At 35.9% G+C, this 22,017-nt stretch overlaps 1 protein-coding gene across 9 annotated transcripts in view; it reads right to left on the reverse strand.

The window, feature by feature from the left end:
• Positions 1 to 22,017, reverse strand: part of EXOC1 (exocyst complex component 1) — a 54,432-nt gene that overhangs the window by 20,532 nt on the left and 11,883 nt on the right. For 4 of the 9 annotated variants that reach the window (XM_006058334.3, XM_006058331.3, XM_025290035.2 and 1 more), the window contains exons 4-12: positions 20,753 to 20,912; positions 17,660 to 17,680; positions 15,944 to 16,131; positions 13,765 to 13,992; positions 13,425 to 13,557; positions 12,709 to 12,818; positions 11,868 to 11,921; positions 7,832 to 7,981; positions 229 to 334 (exon numbers count right to left, since the gene is read on the reverse strand). In XM_006058334.3, coding sequence (XP_006058396.1) covers positions 229 to 334; positions 7,832 to 7,981; positions 11,868 to 11,921; positions 12,709 to 12,818; positions 13,425 to 13,557; positions 13,765 to 13,992; positions 15,944 to 16,131; positions 17,660 to 17,680; positions 20,753 to 20,912 — 1,150 coding nt within the window. The remainder of the gene's footprint in view (positions 1 to 228; positions 335 to 7,831; positions 7,982 to 11,867; positions 11,922 to 12,708; positions 12,819 to 13,424; positions 13,558 to 13,764; positions 13,993 to 15,943; positions 16,132 to 17,659; positions 17,681 to 20,752; positions 20,913 to 22,017) is intronic. The other 5 variants (XM_006058337.3, XM_006058335.3, XM_006058338.3 and 2 more) reach the window with 3 other exon arrangements.

Below are 22,017 nucleotides of genomic sequence, written 5' to 3' on the forward strand. Positions count from 1 at the left end.
TTGCTGTCAAATTCACATACTGCAGAATTTTAATCAGTAAAAATAAGTATTTAGAGACATACTTGTTCCATGAAAAACCTATAAACCAATGCATTAGATTTATTCTTTTACTAATTCTATTGTATCTCCTTCCACCTTGCCTAAAAAGTCTTAAAATTATTTGTCACAAATAAAGCAATTTTTAATAGAATAGAAAACAAACAAGGGGACTGAGATGCCTAAGCTTACCAAACTTCTTGCTTTCTTTAGTTGTGCCAGTCATCTTGATCTTTGCAACTTCAAAGAACTCTTTAATTTCTCTCTCATAGAGTCGTGATAAATAATCCATGTAATTCTTAAAAGTGAAAACAACACATACTCATTAATAAAACAAATACAACAATTTCCATTTCTCAATCCCCCCATATCCTTTGTGCTTGTTTTGAATTTGTGGTCTTAAAATATTTGATGCATTTCATAGGACATAAGAAGGCTATTTTCCATCTTTTAAAAAACTGAACTGGCATCATAATATTAACAATTTATAAAAATATTAAGTTGAATAATCAAACTCACATTTTCACTTTTATACATTCAGTTCAGTTCAATTGCTCAGTCATGTCCGACTCTTTGCAACCCCATTGCCGGGAGCCGGCGAGAGACATTCCACTCATGACAAAGGTCATGAGGAAGGGGGCTCAGCATACGCAAAGGCGGGATCGAGCCTCGGGAGTGCCCCCGGATATTCTCGAGCATCTACCCCCCAAAAAACCAGAGTCTGCCTACTTTATTGCTTTGTGCTCTCACCTCTGACTTTACTGGGGGCTGTCCCCCACCACCATCTCACTCTCTCTGTCAGAGTTAACTTATAGCTCCAATTAATAAAGTTCCTGGGCAATTAGGAGTGTTTAAATCCAAACCCCTCAGATGGCTCTCTAACTCGCCTGACAAGTTTACCCGGACACCTACAGCTATGCATACGATTGTTTACAGTCTCCCAGCCTCCAGAGGCACGGGAAGCTTAAGATATTCAAATAGCTTAGAGCCTCTCAGAGAATTAGAAACTGTCAGAATAAAACTAGTAAAAGATTTCATTGATGAGCCAATGTTTGTTGCCAAGTTTTCACATCCCCTGAATTGTATCCTTGAATGTGCATTAATTAATATAGTTGGTATGTAGAAAAAATAAGTAGTGGCCTGGTGTTAGTAACTTTAGACCCTTAAGGTAGTAAATTCTTTCCTTTGTAAACCCATTACACATCCACCCTATAGGAACGTAATCTTATCTTCGGAGGATGGCGCCAAACCTTAAAATAATTACTCTTAGAGAAAATAAGTCTTTGTTGATAAGTCCTTGTCAAGAGTCATAAAATGTTAATAGGCCTCTGGCCAGAAGATGATGTAAATCACCTAAACCATTTGTATACGATAAATCTGCAGGAAAGAAACCCTGGTTTTTGATAAGCATCAAAGACTGCTGATTTTGCATCCCCTATTGTCCTCTATGTGTAACTTAGGGTATAAAAGCCCCTGTTGAAAATAAAGCTATGGGCCTTGCTCACCAACGCTTGGTCTCCCCATGTCATTCTTCCCTTTAACTTCTAGCTGAGTGTCCATCTGGAGCGTGGATGTCCTCTGCGACCATTTATTTGCCTGGGCTTCTAAGACCCACTCGAGAAGGTGTCTAAGGTGGGGCACCTTCCGCTATTCGAGAGGGCGCCTGCGGCCTCCGTGGTCAGAGCTAACCTGGTGTCACGGGTTATATTGATTTTCCGCGTAAACCAAGCCACTCAGCTTCTTTTCTCCACTGAATTTTCCTACTGAGCTATCCTCATTCTATTCCTCTTTATTATATCTAATTAACATTTGAATAGGCCGCCTAGCCGTCTCTCCTTCGAAGACCCTGGATCAGCCGGGGCTGGACCCCAGCACCCCATGGACTGCAGCACGCCAGGCTTCCCTGTCCATCACCAACTCCCAAAGCCTGCTAAAACTCATGTCCATTGAATTGGTGATGCCATCCAACCATCTCATCTTCCGTCGTCCCCTTCTCCTCCCACCTTCAATCTTTCCCAGCATCAGGGTCTTTTCCAGTGAGTCACTTCTTCGCATCAGGTGGCCAAAATATTGGGAGTTTCAGTTTCAGCATCAGTCCTTCCGATGAATATTCAGGACTAATTTCCTTTAGGATTGACTGGTTGGATCTACTTGCTGTCCAAGGGACTCTCAAGAGTCTTCTCCAACACCACACTTCAAAAGCATCAATTCTTTGGTGATCAGCTTTCTTTATAGTCCAACTCTTACATCCGTACACGACTATTGGAAAAACCATAGCTTTAACTACATGGACCTTTGTTGGCAAAGTAATGTCTCAGTTTTTTAATAGGCTGTCTAGGTTGGTCATAGCTTTTCTCTCAAGGAGCAAGCCTCTTTTAATTTCATGGCTGCAGTCACCATCTGCAGTGATTTTGGAGCCCCCCAAAAATAAAGTCTCTCACTGTTTCCACTGTCTCCCCATCTATTTGCCATGAAGTGATGGGACTGGATGCCATGATCTTAGTTTTCTGAATGTTGAGTTTTAAGCCAACTTTTTCACTCTCCTCTTTCACTTCCATCAAGAGGCTCTTTAGTTCTTCTTTGCTTTCTGCCGTAAGAATGGTGTCATCTGCATATCTGAGGTTATTGATATTTCTCCCAGCAATCCTGATTCCAGCTTGTGTTTCATCCAGCCCAGCATTTTACATGATGTACTCTGCATATAAGTTAAATAAGCCGGGTGACAATATACAACCTTGACATACTCCTTTCCTGATTTGGAACCAGTCTGTTGTTCCATGTCCAGTTCTAACTGTTGCTTCTTGACCTGCATACAGATTTCTCAGGAGGCAAATAAGGTGGTCTGCTATTCCTATCTCTTGAAGAAGTTTCCACAGTTTGTGGTGATCCACACAGTCAAAGGCTTTGGCGCAGTCAATAAAGCAGCAATAGATGTTTTTCTGAACTCTCTTGCTTTTTCAATGATCCAATGGTAATTTACACATTACCTTTCATGTATTTTAAATATAGCTGCATTCATACTATATAGGGTATTAAGTCAGCACAATCAGGCTTTCCCAGTGTCATACACTAATGACTGCACAGTATTACGCTCTGTTGATGTTCTCAATTTAGTAAACCATCCTCCTAACACAGACTACTTAAGTGGTTTCGATGTTTTGCTGTGATAGACAATGTTACAATAAGCTTTTCATCTCTAATGAACTGCTTCCTTGGAATAATTTCCTAAGGGTAAAACTACAGTGCCAAAGAGTAAGGGAATCTTTTAACTCTTCCTCCATATTGCCCTGCTGTTTTAAAAATTATTTTACCAACAGACAGTATCAATGACATTGAAGCAGTACACTGAGTTTTACCATACCTTGCCAGCATGGGGTATTAAATTAACCCAAAATAGGTTACTTTCATAAGAATTTAATTACTACATCTTACAGTTTTCATAATCAAATAATTTATTTTTAAAAAACAAAATTTATTCTAGTTTAACTGAAAACATCTATTATTTAACAGGCAAACTCATTCCCTCATCATATATGCTTACTGTCATACAAAAATATTTTATACCCTTACGAAAGATTCAACAGTGGTAGACCATGTATTTTTCCAAATCCTATGTTAAATGCCTTATGTAGAGTTTTACTAAATTTAAATAAATCCACAGCAGAAAGACTTCTATGCCTAGTTATTCTTTTAAATTTATCATGGAATCTACACTTCAAACACATCCAGTTTTAGAACAGTTTACTTTGCTTTAAACATCAGATGTAACTTTCAAAGGTATATCATTTAAATTATCTGTATACTGACTCATAGTTCATCATTGATTTTTTAAGATATTTTATAAATATATAAATATATATTAGATATTATATATATTTAGATATTTTATAGATAGATATGTCCTTATAAAAAATTTTTGGATGAAACATAATATAGAGCCTGCTTATTCCAATTTGTATGCCACATACATTTCCCACAGATTCTCCGTAAGGAAAGTTAAATAGGAAATTTTTTCCTGTGTTCTTTGTGTATAACTTCAAAAGCAAACCTAAAGTTAAACAGACCCTAAAATTATTCCTATTTCATTGAGCTATTTCACTTTTTCAGCATCTCATTCTTTGAATTTTAAATTCTTACAAAAACACTAATCACTGGAAATCAATGTAAATGACTGACCAACTTATAATTCATAAAATCATTAGATTTCTACTCAACTCACTCAATATAACAGACTGCATTCCAATACCCAAATTAAGTGCACACTACTACCCAAGCAATTTAAACAGTCTCAAAACAGCTATTTTGCTATTTTGAAAACAGTGATTTGAGCAGACTACCGAAAATCACCTTCTTTTTCAATACAATTCAAATGACTGAATACCTTCCCCCAGGTTCTCAACAGAACTCAGGGGTGGGAAAGGCCACAGACAGGTGTGACTCTCAGTTCATTATTCATTTACTAAATTCAGAAAGATGTTTCTCACTGTACGTATTTTTCTTAGCACCCTGTATACAGCACCTAACTTAAAATCCAACTATCTTGAGTTTAAATACTGTTATCTCAGGCAGTATTTCCAACTTTATTTTGTGCTCACTGTAGAGTCTTACGGATAACACCATGTTTTATTTTCTATATTTACAAATGTAGGACTGAGGCTGAGAGACGATGTCTGAGCAGTCTTCAAGACTGTTGGCTGCAGGGGACTATTGGAGAGGAAAGATCATTCCTACCTAAACATGGATGGACCTGATCAACCGCTCTACATGCATAACTCAGAGCCCCAGCTAGGGAGAAGGGATTCTGGGCAGCCAAGCTCATTACATGTCCAACGCACCTGTATTTTCCTTAGGCTCTAATTACATATACCCCAAATCAGGGGTTTGCTTAGATTCAGCCGTAAGTAGAGTTGGGGCAGAGCCTAGTTATTCTTATCCCTAAAGAAATGAAGACAAGCTTTTCCTGGTCCTGCCAAAAAGTGTGAGCTGGGTACAACTAACCAAGTACAAAGGTGAGTGCTAAGTCACTTCAACTGGGTTCAACTCTCTGCAACCCTATGGACTATATAGCTCACCAGGCTCCTCTGTCCATGGAATTCTCCAGGCAAGAATACTGGAGTGGGTTGCCATTTCCTTCTCCAGGGGACCGTCCCGAACCAGGGACTGAACCTCAATCTCCTATGTCTCCTGCATTGGCAGGTGAGTTCTTTACCACTAGCACACACTACCTGGGAAGTATGAAGTATAAATAGTATCTGGATTTAATTATTATTTACCAAAGAAACACTGATTTGTCAGGTTCCTTTTTTCATTCCTTTCTTTCCATTTCCTTTCATTCCTTTCTTTGTCATATTAATAAAATTCCTATTTTTGAAAACACTTGAGCAACCAAATTAATTATCAGGCATAAAACTGCATGGTCTGTCACAAGTTCAAACACAAGATAAAGTAAGATTCCTTGGAAATAAGATAATTTCATTTAAAAAAGCACATCAATATTGTCAATTGAAAATATACTGTGAGCAGAGAATGATTCCATAATTCAGTGCTAGAATGGCTACTGTCTTGCTTCTTCACTTTAAATTACATTCATGAATGATACATATATATAAAGATAGGGCAATAATACTCACTGAGAACACAATCAGGCAAAAAGCTTACTGATTATTTTACTCATTTGAATATTCACTAGGGGACAAAGCACTTGTTGGCACAAAACTCTTAAGATGTAACAATATTTAATTATTCAAAATACAGTATTAATCCTCTTAAAACTTCAGAAGGCAAAGATTCCAGTCACACAAATATTATTCTGTAAGCTATCTCCAAATCAGAATTCTGCTGACTCAAAACAAATCAGAATGCAACACAACAGTAGAGTACTGAACCCATGGGTTCCTGCTACAATGGCCATTTATATAAACGAGTGAGATCATGTCATTCTGCTACTCAAAGCCCATCAACACCCCTCCCTCATCTCTCTGGAAGTAAAAACCAAATTCTTAACAATGGTGCACAGTCCCTTCCAGATCTGCCCTGCCCCACCTCACCTCACCTCTCACGCCCGCCCTCTCATCCTGTGCTCCCTGTGCTGCCACCACAACGGCCTCCTGGTTGCTCCTCCAGTGCTCCAGGTTGCTCTTGCCTTGGGGCACTTGTGCTGTGCTGGGAAAGCTTTCCTCGGAAATTCCCACTGCTCACCCCTGCTTACCTTTAAAATTTGTGCTCAAATGTTGCCTTCTTTGACCATCCTTTTTGAAACTGCAACCTTTCTGATGTCCTAGCATTCCCAGATTTATTTTCGCTAGAGCTCTCAGCAGTACCTTCCAGCAGACTACAAAACTGACTTTTGTGTTGGTCCTTCTCCACTAGAATACGTACTCTGAACAGTCAAGCGTTCGCCTATTTTCTTCAGTGCTGTTATCTTTAGCGCATACAACAGTGTTAGCACACAACAGATGCTCAATTCATTTGCTAAGTGAATGTATGAATGACTCTTCTCTTGTCCAACTGCGGACATCTGTGTGTATGTGCGTGCTCAGTCACTCAGTCATGTCCAACTCTTTGTGACCCAGTGGACTGTGGCCACCAGGCTCCTCCGTCCATGGGATTCTCCAGGCAAGAATACTGGAGTCGGTTGCCATTTCCCTCTCCAGGGGATCTTTCCAAGCCAGGGATCAAACCTGCATCTCCTACATTGACAGGTGGATTTTTTTTAATCATTGCGCCACCTGGGAAGCCCAAGTGGTATTTATCACTGTTCTAACCTCTACGTCTCACAAGTCTGGCACCATCCTGTCCCTTGTTTTTGGATTCTCTCTTGTGATTTATAATCTCTATTCCTACTATCATCTTCCTCGTTCAAGATTTCATTTCAGTTCATTATTATATTAGGTTCTTAATTAGTTTCCCCTATCAAGTCTTTTCCTATGTGTGAAGAATGCTGTTAGGACCCACAGCTCAGATTTTTTAACCTAACTTCTCACTCTTCTAGAATATGGAATTTCAGCTTCAGTCAGCCTGGCCTTCTTAAAGTCCAGGGAAAAGGGTCAAATCCAGTGTTTTCTATGAAGTTTTCTCCTGTAGCTTCAGGTCATGAATTTCCTTTCTCTAAACTGCTATACATTTAAACTCATCTCCAGTTTAGCACTTAACTATGGCCAGCTGTTTTAAGTATAATTACTCTTCCCCAGCAGACCTGATGCTCTCTGGAAGTAGGAGCCTATGTGGGAGTCACTTCTTATTCTTACATATGGATTACAGTGAGTACAAAAGAGGCACACAATGAAAATCTGGTGACTGACAAAGAGATGTACCATAATACGATAATCCAATTTTTCCAGCTAGTGTGTTCCACAATCAGGAACAGAAATACCTATGTTTCTATGTGCCTGGAACAGTGGAATGTTTGTTTAATAAAGAGGCATACTGCATGTGCTTAGAAGAACAGATTACAGATTCTTAGAAAGCAAATGCCTCACTGAAAATATCTTCATACTCTCTGGTTTTTATATTGCACATAAAGAAACTCAGGAAATAATTATTTAAACTGAATGATGCTTCAAGCTGCAGTACGGCCTAATATTATATTGAAGTTCAAAATATAGCTATTCTCCAGCCAAGTAAATAAAATAAATGTTCTCCCTAGCTAATAAGCACTCAGAAATTCAACTACTTGCTGCTTTTCTAAGAATATACAACAGTGTTTCAAATGTCACTTGTGGAACTGAACACATGAGCTCTCGATTCTAAAAGATAATGCTCTATACTCAGTGAGTAACTGACATCAAATCCATACCTTTGTTAGTCCCTCATATTTTCGATAATCGGTACTCTTTAGCCACTCCATCAGCTTGGCATATCGGAGTAAGTCTCTATGAAATGGATGATGATTAGGTAAAGTCAGTTCAACAGAGTGCTGAGCAAGAGTTGAACTCTGATCATGACCCTAGAGTGAATAAATAAGTACATAAATATCACTGACAGTATAAAGAAACATTGTTGTAACTAAATATCCTTAATAATGATTAAGCATGGCCAAGCAAAAACAACAGAACATAGAAATATACGAACTGAGTACTTACTTGTCTTTATCATGCGTGTATACAAACTGAACACCATCACCATAAAATAGTCATAAACACACAAGAATGACTCTCTGATAAATTGACTCATTTTATCTTTTAAAGTAGCTGAGAATGAATGTTTTAATCAAGTTTACCTCTACCCTATCATTTTACAATTTACTAAGCAAATAAATATCATGATATAAACTGTTACTAAGAAACACACACCAAACAGGGGAAGTCATTCAGAACAAATTGTCTACATCTATGAGATTTCCATTAGAGTCTACAATATTTAAAACAGCAGATGAAAATACACAGGATACAGAATTTCAGAACTAGGAAGGACTACAGATGACTGTTTCCTGGGCTTTCCAGGATAGCGCTTGGTGCTCAGTTGCTGGGTCATGTCCTATTCTTTGTGAACCCTACAGACTGTAAGCCTGCCAGGCTCCTCTGTCCATGGGATTTCCCAGCAAGAACACTGGTGTAGGTTGCCATTTCCTCCTCCAGGGGATCTTCCCCACCCAGGGACTGAACTTATGTCTTCTGCACTGCAGGTGGATTCTTTACCACCGAGCCACCTGGGAAGCCCTTTCCAGGATAATCCCTAATAATAATGTAATTTTAATTTTTCCATTAATTTGCTAAACAAGCAACTATATAATTTTGTTTTTAATCCTTGACATGACTTATATAAATTAGTAAGTTTTCAAACAGCCTGAGACAGACGATGCATCCTGACTTTGCTTTAGAGTATATGGATCCAGTACATCAGTTGATCCAATAGAACAAACTGAAATTCAAAGGGTTAAATGATTTACACAGGTCACACAGGAGGAAGGCTAGAATCTGAACCTTAGTCACGTGAGTCTCACTTCTGTTTTCTTTTAAAAACATGCCAAACAAAATCATTTTAACCAGACTCAAAAATTGCTAAAGGTCAATACAAACATTACATTTCAGAAATGTTTGCCACATCAGGATGACTGAGATTCCACTGAATCACAGATATTAGATACTGTACACAGATAGAGATTAGTTTTAAGTCTGCTAATGTCTCCAAATTGTGTCTTAACTAAGTTACACTGACTAAAAGGAAGGAGTATTTGACAAACTTATTATTGCTGATAAATGTTTTTCAAATATTCTGCCCTTATTAATAATAATATTAGATATATTTCCATTATCCCACTCTTCCTCATTAATTTTTTCAATGATTCAAGACTCAAAATCATGGTTTATGTTCTTCAATATCTGTTTACTCAGGTCACTGCATATTAAGTTATATTATTTAATTTAATGTCAGGAAAGCTCTTCAATTAAAAACCTTCATCTCTTCTGCAAAGGAAGAATCAACATTTATAGAGAATTTTACAGTTTAACAAAGGCCTTTTACATATATTATTATTCAAAGCTTTCTACTGCAAGTAGCATTTTCAGATCACCATCATCTGAAAATTCACTGATATAAAGAACATCATTACCTTCAGACTATTAAGATATATTAAATATTGTTAGTGTTAACAGAAAGATTTTCGAGAAACTGGTTCCAAAATATTTATAGGAAGAAGGAAAATCAAATACTTAAATTGCTTAATTCAATCAATAATATAGATAACTATCATATCTAGAACTCAATTGTGCTAAGAATTTGACTCTTTATATACTTTAAAAATTAAGACATTGTTTAAAGTTTCTTATTATAGATAAATAAATTAGTAATGATAACTGAAAACCTTTTGAAAAGGACTGGCCATTCTAGATGCCATTAAGAACACCGTAATTCACGAGAAGAGGTCAAAATATGAACATTAACAGGAGTTTTGGAAGAAGCTGATTCCAACCAATGAATGACTTTGAGGGGTTTAAGACTTCAGTACAGGAAGTAACTATAGATGTGGTATAAAGCAGGAGAACCAGAATTAGAAGTGGAGTCTAAAGATGTGACTGAACTGTTATAATCTCATTTAACAGATTTTTTAATGGATGAAAAGTAGCTTCTTACGGATGAACAAAGAAACTGGTCTCTTGAAATAGAATATACTCCTGGTGAAGATGCTGTGAAGGCTACTGAAATGACAACAAAGGATTTAGACTATAATTAATATATAAACTTAGTTGATAAATCAAGTGGCAGGATTTGAGAAGACTGATGCCAATTCTGAAAGAAGTTCTACTGTGGGTAAAATGCTATGAAACAGCATTGCATACTATAGAGAAATTGTCTGAGAAAGGAAAAGTTGATCATTACATACAGCAAACTTCACTGTTGTCTTATTTTAAAAAATTGCCATAGCCACCCCAATCTTCAGTAATCACTCCCTTGGTCCCCCAGCACCGTCAACACTGAGGAAAGACCCTCCACCAGCAAAAAGATTATGACTCAGATGGTAGGCTCAGATGGTGGTTAGCAATTTTTAGTATAAAGTATTTTTTAAATAAGTGTGTACATTCTTTTGTTAGACATAATGATATTGCACACAACAGGCTATAATACTGTATAAACATAACTCTTCTATGCACTGGGAAACCAACAAATTTATGTGACTTGCTTTACTGACACATTCACTTTACTGTGGTGTCTCCAAGGTATCCCGTATACACTGCTGTAGAGTTTTAAGCACATTCCTTTTAACACATCCACACAAGCATCTTGAGGGTAGGAGCCATTTCTTATTCTTACATATGGAGGACAGTGAGTACTGTCACACAATGTGACACACAAGTCAGACACACAATCAAAATTTGCTGACAGACAAAGACATGGAACACAATGAGGTAATCAAATCTTCCCAGACAGTCTGCCCCTCAACCAGGACTAGAAACACCCTTGTTTCCCAACTCTTTGCTAGGTGACACAAAGTATTAAATTTAACACAAAGAAAATCTCTTTTCTGTACTTGGGACATCATCTTCCATCTTCTTCAGCACATTCCAGGTTGTTGCAACATTCTGGTTTTTAACATGCATTACTCACATGTAACAATGCATATTAGATTTTCAGAACTGGGAAGCATTCATTTTAAACAAAGCTATTAGTTTATAAGGCAAGGAAGCAAAATCACAAATAATAGCATGTTATAACAATTAAGGGTGGAGAAAAGATTATCACTTACTGACTGGTATTTTCAGTACCATCTACAAATGTGGATTACACCCCTGCCAACAGGATTATTTAAAAAAAAAACTAGGGAATTGTGTAGAAATAGATATTATTGAAATAACAGTGTAAGAAAAATGTGCGTTAGTATTTCCTATGTGATTCCTAGGTTTACTTTTTTCCTGATGCTTTTTAAGTCAAGTGGAATGTTAAGAGAGTCTTCCCCTGTTTCCCCCTTGCACGCTTAGTTAGCTGATCTTCCTTTATGCTCCCATGGTACCACCATAACATATACCCTCCCTCAGTCTGTTTGTGTCCCTTCTCTAGACCGTGAGCAACTAGAGGAAAGAATCAGCCTCTCATCTATTCCAGTGAAATGTCTGGAATGCATCTTTAATCACTGGGCAAATGGCTTTCAAATAAAGGAGTGAGTGAGTGAATGAAAGAATGACAGAAAGAAAGGCAAGCAGAATGAGATTAAATGCCTTTTGGATCTAAATAAACTTTCTGTTATGGGACATTAAAAATGCCACAAATATGGTTAACAGGTAGCTTAAATCAGTAAATTATAACTATAAAGATTCTGCTGCTATTAAGCTTAGTAAACTTTACAGGAAAAAAAAAAAAAGAATCAGAGAAGCTGGAGCCAAAGTTGATGTACTCACAGGCACCGAAAGAAAGTAGGACCTGTTATAGAGCTGAAGGAGGGCCTGAGTAAACTAGTCAGAAATAAAATAGAGTAAACACAATTGTTTCAGAATACTACAAAGTGAAAACAAATAAGAACCTAGAATTTCAGACAGAATTTCTGATGAACAAAATTTCACTCAACTTTTTTTTTTTTTTGCCCCAAATCCCTATTAAAGAGATGATAAATACACAAAATCTAATTTATTACACCTAATTTATTCGATAAATATTGTCTAATTTATTATTTATTAAATAAAACACCTTCTATTCAAATCCCTCTAAGGTATACTTAATAGTAACATTTATAGCATTGCCACAACCTTAATTATAACACCCTTTCCACATAAAAATAGAGACAAAGGTTTTATATAAGATTAAATCAACTAGAATTTACAATTGAGTTAGTCATTTTTCTCATATTTATAAGTACATGGAGCCAATGAAACACTTAAAACATGGAATCAAGTCCCTGTTCTCACTTGAAAATATTGAAAAATAAAACAGGCCAAACATTAAACACGTAACAAGTTTGGACCTATTTTTGTAAACAAGATTGTCTAAATGGGGTATATGTAATATGTAAACATAATTATTTAAAACTTAGGGAATTTTAGCTAAAAGGAACTGTCTTCATAGGAGACCACTGAGGCCCCAAATACATCTATGAGCAAATACATATATATCTAAAAATATTAAAATCAAATAAATATATAATGGAACATACTGTGCTCCCAATTAAATACATTAAAATTTTTTCTGTGACAATTTCATTTCACGCTACAGGAACATGACAGTAATATAATAAAATAAAATTACCTGTTGAACAAAAACATTGTTGAGGTGACTGGCCAGTCTCCGGGCAAAATTCTCTCGCAAATCACTGAAACGCTGCTGCTGCTGTTCAACTGCCAGAAGCATGTCATGGCCTGAAATTGTAACAACTTATTTAATGGGTTAAAGAGCTCCTGGATGTCTAATGAGTACATTTATAACAGAAGCCCTATTTCAGTTTTGAAGAACTCAAAGTTTTACTGGTTTATTCATGTGTTTATAAAAGAAAGGTAAGGGGGAAAAAACAGTGTAACTCAGTGATCCTCACACTGCGGTCTTGCCTCAGCATCACTTGGGAACGGTCAGAAACATAGATTCTAAGGCCTCAGACCAGACCTACTGATTCTGTGGTGGCACCTGGCAATTTGTGTTTTAAAAAGCCCTCTAGGTGATCCTGATGCAAGCTCAAGTTTAGGAACCGCTGGTCTAGCAAAGCCTTATGGCATCTGCTTTGTCCTAGGTCCTGTGAACAGCACTGAAGAAAAATCCTGGTGTTAACTTAGTCACTGATGGTCAATCAGAAGGTACTGAAACTAAAAAGTTCTTCGTGCCAATATAAATTATGTTTGATAGTAAGTGAAACTTGTTTCAATAGTTAATAATCTAACCCTAAACCACTTGCCTTGTGGACTTCTTGTCAACAGCTTTACACTAAGTCAGAAGCTTAGTTCCAGGTTCTTGGGCAGATTTTATGGTCATACCTGGTCGAAGAGCCACATTCATGCACTGCAGCAGGGCATCTGCGGCGTTGGTGCAGGCCTCAATGCCCCTGGAAGAAGAAAGATCTCCTTCCTGAAGTGCCTTTATATGACCTTTGGCCAGGTCCATGTGGTTCTGGAATGTAAATAAACACATCATTTGTCTGTTTACTCTTAGGAAGTTTACAGGTAAGATGCTGCTCAATCCTATTACTGGGTCTTTGAAACTGCAGTATTTTTAAATCTTGCTCTCCTAAGGAAATTAGAAATATTTACAAATGGGCTTTAGAGATCATTAGTTTTTTTTTTTTAATTGGTGTTAATAGTTTATAATCATGCTTACCACAAGGAACTCTATCTCAGATAGGAGTTTTACATTATTAGTGTTACTAAGATGAATTAGGTGGTTGCTTTCCGAGATCTGATCCATTTGTTCTTTTACACTTTGGAGCATTTCCTCATAACTGCTCAGTTTCAATTCAATCTGATCCACCTCCTTGAGAGCCTCATCCAGTAACTTCATTAAGATGTTGACTTGCTTTTCGGAGGCCATGATTGACTGGATGTTGGCCTACAAAATTAAAAAGAGAAGTAATACTTCATATGCTTTAAATGAAATATCCATAAATCTCTTTGACAGCAGACTGACTTAGCAGCAGCAGCAACAAAGGCTGACATACACATCTACACATCTACTTTAATTTGCTACTTTGTGTTTACATTCCACTTTTTTACATAGTATTTCAGGGAAGCACACTTTCCCTTATATGGAGGTTAGGAACCAGACCTCAATACTGCATATTTAGGGGAGGCCCCATGATGTATCATCAGTAATGGTGTACTCTCATTTCTGTAAACTAACTGGCATTAGGTTATATCATCTCTGACACTTCTTTTAGTTCTATCAACTATAAACATTTTCTATAATCTGCACTATTTACGTAAAACCCTAAACAAAAGCGTGCTGCTGCTGCTGCTGCTAAGTCACTTCAGTCGTGTCCGACTCTGTGCGACCCCATAGACGGCAGCCCACCAGGCTCCCCCGTCCCTGGGATTCTCCAGGCAAGAACACTGGAGTGGGTAAACAAAAACATAATAATCATCTGTCTTACTACCTTAGTTAAGAGGGTAGCAGAAGCATGCCAGTCTTTAATGGATACATAGAACTAATTTATAACTGTAGCATGATTTGTACTAATAGGATATGGAAGAGCCTATTGCCATAAGACAGCTCCTTTTATAGTATTCTTTCTTTTCTCTTTCATTTGCAACTACTTTCTTTCCCCAAAGCAGCAACAAACCACCAACCCCTTATTAATATTTTCTAAAGATTCTGACTATTGATTCTGAATTCCTTGAAATATGGAAGCTTTCAAATCCAAAATTAAACTGCAAAGTAATATGATGACTTGGAACACAGATGCAACATTAACTAGAAAACACAAACCACAAAGCCACATTAAGAAGGCATATAACATGATATGAGGAAAAAATCTGGATAAAGAATTAAAATAATGTCATTGTATGAGTGATGCTAAAATTTCACATGTTATTTTATATACTATTCATAATAACTCACTTGTAGGTGCAGCCCAACTGTAAAGGCAGCAGAGCTCAGACCCACTGACATCTTAAGTAGCAGAGCTGGAACTTGAACTGATTCAGGACAATTTTCACTTCAACATCTTGAAGTCTCTTCTAGGCTTTACTTCCTGAGAGTTTTACAAATTTGTAAGCTTGGACTATTGGTGTAATCTCTGGACTTCAGTTCAACCTTACAACTTCTGTACCTTTCTTGTATAAAATGCCAACACTCTTTAAAGTCTTTAAAACATTCCTTATTTTCTGAGAGTTTTTCTTAAATGCATACTTTGCCTAACAAAACCACACCCCGCCCCCCACCAAAACATTCTCATTTTAGATTTTTCTCACAAGACAGGTGCTACTTGTAGCTTTTTACTTCCTAAAGATGTACATTTAGATACAAGCTCATATACCTGCATACAAATGAACAGGATCTATTCCAAAGCAGTTCAGAGGAGTCAAACATCCTCTTGCCCTGGTTCTCCTGTTTTCACTACACTATTTTGCTCTCTTTGGGTAAAGGATTCACTTCTTTCAGCTCACTCGCTCTCTTTCTATCTTTTACCTGTTTTTTTCAACCCCAAACCACAAAAATGTTATTCTCTTGCCCTGAACTATTCTGAAGTGTTTCAGAGGCGGGGGATTCAACCCCCAGGGTGGTTTCAGGTTGGCTACTTTCTATTTCCATCACTTCATATCAAGAACCTCCCCAAATCCAGAACCTCAGCCAACTGCCTTCACTGGCCTAATAGAAATGGTTCTGTCTTTGGAACAAGAACCATGAAAGATGGAGGGAGGGCAGCTGGTAATGCACTTCTAGGGAAAGACAGCAGTAATCACACTATCCAGGCTTAAGCGCAGAGGCCGTAGAATATGAACATCACCAGTCTCCTCAGTTTACCACACATCCCTAGTCATACGTTACAACAAAGGCTTACCCCATCTAGCACCTGCAGCTCTCTGGACAACCTTTCTGCAAAGGCCTCGGCATTGGAAATTGCATATTCACAGCCTTCCATCATTATTTCAATATCCTGCTCTTCTCTTGCATTTAACTCTTGGTATTCATCCACTGCCTCTTCGTCACCTCCTGTCACACTCTGATTTTCTCCACTTGGAACAGATTCTTAAAAGAGGGTAAAAATTAAAAATAAAGTAGTAAAAAACTAGGAAGGGTAACAGCACTGTACTTATATGTAATGTCAGTTATAAGCACAGGTCACATTTAGTGGCTGAAAAATAGGAAAAAAAATGATTCAAAGTATATGAAAAAAAGACTTATTTTTATGAAGAACTGCTTACGTTAACATAATGTCTAGTATAACAAAAGCATGCAGTCTAATTTATTGACTTGTGTTAAAACAGGCCTTAGTCACACTTTCCCAAAACAAAATTAAACTATAAAACAAATATAAAACCAGAACAAAACACATGCACAAACCTAGCTTTTTTTTTTCCTACCTGAGGTAACTGTTGCTCTAATACAATAATGCTTATGAATTCAGGACACATGAGAAACAATTTGCTTTCCTTTTTTTCCCAGGTAACATCTTCTTCCGTTATTTTTGTTCTTTTTGTCTTTGTTATGTTTTGTGTTTTCCTCCAAATAACTTTCAATTGAAATTTTAAAAATGTATCTACAATTCATAATTTATTTTGGGCAATGAAAATATTAACTGAACTTTCCATTTCTTTCTTTAAAAAATTTTCACATGTATTTATAAAATTTCTAAGGATCAGCTAATAGAAACTTTCTCAATATCTCTATAGTAAGAACAACAACATGGCCGTGTTAAGACTACAAAAATTTCAACTGTCTTCCTGCTTCAAAACAAAAGACCATGAGGTCAGAACTGAGACGCTTTCTAGATAAATGTCTCAGTTCACTTTCTGGAAAGAACACTCAGCATATGGGATTTTATATAAATCTTGAGGTTAAGAGAGATAAAATGAAAAAAATAATTTTACCCTTAAATAAACCTCGAAACAAAATTACTAATTTTCAATAATTCATGGAACACCATTTAAAACACAAATTCCAAGTGTTTTAAATATTCATTATTTTGTATGAAAATGAGAATCTTCATTCAGCATGACTTGACATATGTTAACTTGTCCTTGAACAAAACATACCTAATTCAAAGTAACAAATGATTTACTCTTAAGAATGTTAATTAGGCAGGTTTAGATAATGTACCAGAAAAAAAAGGAGGGGCTAAAACTTTTGGTACAGGCAATTACAGATTGCAGTATACAAATATAAGTTCCTTAGATAGCATCATCAAGCTCCTAGCCCTTTGAAACAGTCCCTCTGGAAATGTTAGTGTCCTGTGTGCAGCTTTTTAGCCACTAGGGGCAGGGAACGCCCAAATCATTCTGTACACTCCTTATACAAGTAAATATTTTAAATAAACAAATATTTTAAATGATCATAATTATTTCAGAAGTATTTTCTCTTCCATAAAACAGTTCTTTGGAAGTCAATAATGAATACTATCATTAATTTTTATTACCATATGGATTTTGTTGTAATACATCTTTCCCTGCACACAATTTCATAAAATATGCAACCAATAGTAAAGAACAATGGCAAGTAATAAAATATTATGGAATATAATATATGGAATAGAATAAGAAGAAAAGGTGTTACGCACCTTCTGTAACTTTAGGCAGTTCTGGAGAGTAAAAAGGTATGAAAAAAGCAGAGGAAAGTAAGCAAAGAATATTAGCTGGGTAGAAATGTACACAGGTTTAAATATTAAAAATACTACCCACATCTCATTTGAACTTCATGCTAAATTAAAGCTTAAAAGACAATGTCAAATTCAACTACCAACTGGAAATATTCATAAGAAGCTAAATTTCCAGAGTTCATTTTTCTTATTCATTTTCTGACAGTGACTAAAAATACATTTATCTTTCTATTTTCTCTTAGTAACAAACAGTACTGCTGAGACCTTGGAGGAGAAAACTGGAAAACAGATTACTTCCTGGGGATTATTTTTAGGTCAGTTGTGACTCATGCATTTAGTCTAGTTATTTTCACTCAAGACCCAAAACCTTTACCCAGACATTCCCTCACAATGGATTAGTCATAAAACATTGTTAGAAAGGACAAGATGGAACCAATTTAAAACACACACAAGATATCAGTTCAAGCTGGCTTTTAAGAATTCAAGTCAAAGATTAAAAAAAAAAAAATCAGGCTGTAAGAATGAAAAAGAAAAGGCCAAACAAAATTTTCTAACTTAACCTGTTAACAAAGCTCTGTTTTAAAAATATTATTCTACCAAGAAGCCCCAATTACCAGCATGAACATTCAGTTGTCACCAACGAAAACTACTAAAGCTGTTACTGCAATGAACAGTCTTACTTGAATGATTATTTAGCTCTTAAAAGGAAATGGTGATAATTTCGCATTTGTTTTCTAACATAACCCAAAGCTTAGAGACTTAAAAAAAAAAAACCAATTAGAGGCCATGATTTTAAAGTCCAGTAAAACATTAAACTAGTTTATAATTATTAATAAAGCTACTATATAAACTCCATTAAATCAAAGCAGTAGTTACTGATTTATAGAAAGTGATTTTCAAAATGAGATCCTTAAGGATCTTAGTATTCTTAAAATTGATCTCAATTAGGTTAATGTTTATAAAAATGTCTATACCTTTGCTTAAGGCTCTAAAAAATTAAATGTCTTTTCTTTTTTTAAAGCTAGTCACCTTATTCTCAAAAAACAGCAATACTCTTCTTATTGATTTTGGTGCTATTCCTCAATGAGAGAAATACAGGTAGGGTATGTATTTTCCCATATTGTTGACTGAACAAAATATACTGCTTTAAAATATATTTTAGGCAATAAGTAACATCTTGAAATATATATAATATTTGAAAACGGAACAGAAAGCTTATCAATCATTCACTGACCAGAATGTTCAATCCTGAAATGCTGAAAAAAAAAATTAAATAGCTCAGCTGGTAAAGAATCTGCCTGCAATGCCAGAGACCCCGGTTTGATTCCTGGGTCAGCAAGATCCACTGGAGAAGGGATAGGCTACCCACTTAAGTATTCCTGGGCTTCCCTGGTGGCTCAGCTAGTAAAGAATCTGTCTGCAATGCGGGAGACCTGGGTTCAATCCCTGGGTTGGGAAGATCCCCTGGAGAAGGGAACAGCTAACCACTCCAGTATTCTGGCCTGAAGAATTCCATGGACTGTATAGTCCATGGGGTTGCAAAGAGTTGGACACAACTAAATGACTTTCACTTTCACTCAGAGCATTTTAACCTATTATTCAAGGCACGGAAAATTACCATAAATTTCTTAAAGGTCATCGGAGGCTAATGTTGGCGAGATGGAAGCCCTGAGGCCTCAGATAACAAGGCCAGCCCCACTGCAGGGAGGAGCACAGGGCCTGAGAGATGCCCCTGCCAGTTCCAAGCATCAAGCCTGAAACCAGTAACGGGCTCACTAATTAATAAGTGATGGACAAGAATACTACATTTAAGGAGAGAAAGACAGGCGGCCAAACAGCAAAGGAATTAAGTAAAACAAAATGGAGAAAGAACAGAGGCCAGTAGCTAAGCCAAAGAACAGTCTGAAGCACCTGAAGTTGACGTTTTTATAGGTCAAAACGGTTGAATATTGGCAATTTCAGATATTTCAACTTGACAGAACAGAAGATTCTATTTTTAAATACTAATATACAACTTAAGACAAATCTACTTATTTTCCCCTTAGTAAAGAGGGGCTACAGCTCTGTCCATCTGCCGCTACCTCAGTTACTTTCTTTGAGATGAGGAGTACAACAAATTGTATCTGCAAGGCACACAGAACCCTCTTCTCACAACATGTGTGCCCTTATAAAAGAAATTTTAAAGTTAAAAAAAAACCTCATTGTACATTTTCAATAACAGTAGATTTTTTGTCTTATAACACAAAATAATCCCTAGTAATATTCCTGAAGATGTATGATCTAAAATACCTTAATTTACTCCATGTCTAAGGACTTTACCCTGGATAAAAGAATAATAATCACTAATATACAACAGTACTTACTACAGCTTTGGAATTGTTCTCATCATGTTCATATATTAAGTAATTTAATCCTTATAATAATCTTACAGAGTTGATAACTATTATCTCTGTTTCTGAGATAAGAGAAATTGAAACAAAGAGTAAACCAAGGTCACAAAACTATAGTAAGGGACAAAACCAAGATTTGAATCCAGGCAGTCTGACTCCAGACTTGTATTCTTAAATACTACACCAATACGCTACACAAAAATACGGCTATAAAGATATTCATCTCAGAGTTGTTTAAAATAAGCAAAGATTGGAAAACTTTTAAAAAGTGACTAGTTAAAAAATATCCAATAAAATGGAATACTATGGTGCCATTAAAAATACTGTTGAGTAAATGTTTAATAAGGAAAATGTTCACGATACATTATATGAAAAAGAATGGGAGGTAACAACATAAATTTATTTAAAAACAAGTATTTAAATATGCATAGAAAAAAAGACCAGAAGAACATCTAACAAAATGTTAACTGTAGTTATATTTCAGGATTAAGTTTATTAAGTGGCTGAATCAATTTTCTATAACAAATAAGCATCACTTCTGCAATAAGGAAAATTATTTTTTAAAAAAGATCTTTCAGAGTTTTAATTACTTTGAAGAATGCCAAATTATATATTCCCTTACAGATATACTTTATTTTACATATACACTTTTATTTAACTTTACCTTCCAAAAGCTGTGAACTGACATTGACAAAATCAATTTTCTTCCGAAGATATCGCTGATTCAATTTCCAAATGCATGAAATAAATGCATTCTTTTCAGCAGTGCTGCTGGCAACCCATTTATATATTTTTTCAAAATGTAAATCAAATTCAGGATTTTCCTGCAATAAAAACACATAATAGATATCTATATTTCAATAAAACAAAAAGCTAAAATCACCACTAAAAATCAACTAAGTGACTTGTAGAAAATGGTTCAGAAAATTCAATTTATAGCAAAAATGTATTTGCTTCCCAAAAGAAGCTGGATTAAAAACAACATAGTTGGCAATTTCCCTTCTATATCCGTTAGGTCTATACATGAAAGTACAGGATGTCTACTTAACAGCATGTGTTTCAGCTTCCTACTTTATAAGATGACAATGGTCTTGAGTTTTTACTTTTCTTTTTAAATTGCCTTTGGGGGTTTCAGAGTTACACTTCTTCTTTAATAATGTGCTATTATTCATAACTGTGATTTGACACTAATTCCTTATAACATATGAGAAAAAATACAATCTATACCCGAGTGTGGTTTCCAAGAACACATGAGGTGGAAAGCAGGGACTGCTCCTGTTTTCAATTCTGAAAACACAGAATAATTAAGAGTGTTTCAAAAGTAAAAAATACTGGTGGCCTTATTTTAATGAAAAAGAAGTTCAACTGATGTGAGAGAACTGTAGTATGCTCTCTACATGTCTCTTAAGTCAAATTACAGCAATAATTTCATGCCTTGATATTCTCCCTTGAATGCAGAACTACTTGATTACTATATAAAAAATGAAAACATATAGATGTATACTTTTCTTTACATCTAAGGAATTAAAAAATAGTCTCAAATGTTTTTAATGTTCTATAGAAGGCTAATCATACATTCAATTAGTTTAAAGTGTTGTTTAGGGGGATAAAATGTAAATAAAGACCACAAACATGGAAGAAAAGTGATACCAGACTTTTATTATGAAGATCTGAGATAATTTAAGGATTAAGACTTGACATATTACACTAGGATGGTTGTATTAATCTATAGCTCAATAAGCAGAACTAAAATGACAAGCAATTAAAAACTTTCATTTACAATGAAAAAGTAATTGCATTAAATTGTTGCAGTCACTATGAAAAACAGTATGGAGGTTCCTCAAAAGACTAAAAACAGAGTTGCTATATGATCTAGCAATCTCATTCCGGGGCATGTATTGGGCAAAACTATAGTATGAAAAGATACAT

The sequence above is a fragment of the Bubalus bubalis genome, chromosome 7 (assembly GCF_019923935.1).
Source record: "Bubalus bubalis isolate 160015118507 breed Murrah chromosome 7, NDDB_SH_1, whole genome shotgun sequence".
Lineage (NCBI taxonomy): Eukaryota > Metazoa > Chordata > Mammalia > Artiodactyla > Bovidae > Bubalus > Bubalus bubalis.